Here is a 1,015-nt window from a genome sequence, read left to right as displayed (position 1 = left end):
TTGCGCCTATATAAACGGATCTGAAATATGTTCATGCATGAAAGGTTACGCGCTAACACAATATGAACCATGTGCGTTTGTACGGTTTGCATTTTGACTACAGGTATTATTTTCTAAACATTCATTAATATCGTAACATGTCCAACCATCTGAACCAAATCGATAGCCGTTCATACAACTACATGTATAGCTACCATCGTTGTTTGTACATAGTTGATTACATGGACTAGGATTGAGGCTGCATTCATCGACATCTTCATATTCAGTCTGGCTTCCATATGTTAGCGCGTAACCTTTCATACATGAACATATTTCAGATCCGTTTATATAGGCGCAAATTTGCGAACAATTATGTCCAAAATCACATGGATCGCTAACGCTACATGTTAGGTTGTTATTATTTAGTTCAAAACCTTGTTCACATTCACATGTAAACGATCCTTCTATATTAATACAAACTTGGTCACATGGTCTAAATCGTTGGCATTCATTTATATCCACGCAAGTAAGTTTATCACTACTTAACTCGTAACCTTGAATACATGAACATGTATAACTTCCGACGGTGTTATTACAAATTTGACTACAATTATTAGACATGTTTTGACACTCATCTACGTCATAACAGTTTATGCCATCGCCTACATAGCCCGAATTACAAGCGCAGCTATAAGAACCAATTTGATTAGTACATGTAGCGACATTACTGCAGTTATTTGATCCAGTAATACACTCATTAACATCAATACATCCTCTATTATCACTATTCAGAGTATAGCCAGGTAAACACTGACAACTGTAACTCCCCTCTTCGTTAATACAAGTTTGACTGCATGCATGTGTGCCATTTAAACATTCGTCATAATCAGAACATTTCAAGCCATCACCGACATAACCTATTGGGCAATTACTACATGTATAGCCAGACATCGGAGCGATATTGTCCGTACAAGTAGCATTACTGAAGCATGGTTGATCTGCACATGCATTAAAATCTTGTGTACAATGACTACCA

At 36.8% G+C, this 1,015-nt stretch overlaps 1 protein-coding gene across 1 annotated transcript; it reads right to left on the bottom strand.

Annotated features, from left to right (window-relative positions):
• Positions 1 to 45: 45 nt before the first annotated feature.
• Positions 46 to 930, bottom strand: TRIADDRAFT_54445 (uncharacterized protein; the record flags this gene model as incomplete). Its single annotated transcript, XM_002110404.1, has 1 exon — positions 46 to 930. One exon carries the CDS (start codon positions 928 to 930, stop codon positions 46 to 48), a length of 885 nt encoding a protein of 294 aa, XP_002110440.1.
• Positions 931 to 1,015: the final 85 nt, after the last annotated feature.

This window comes from Trichoplax adhaerens, genomic scaffold (assembly GCF_000150275.1).
Source record: "Trichoplax adhaerens TRIADscaffold_3 genomic scaffold, whole genome shotgun sequence".
NCBI lineage: Eukaryota > Metazoa > Placozoa > Uniplacotomia > Trichoplacea > Trichoplacidae > Trichoplax > Trichoplax adhaerens.
Note: the sequence above shows the minus strand (reverse complement) of the source record. Positions and strands in the feature narration are given on the sequence as shown.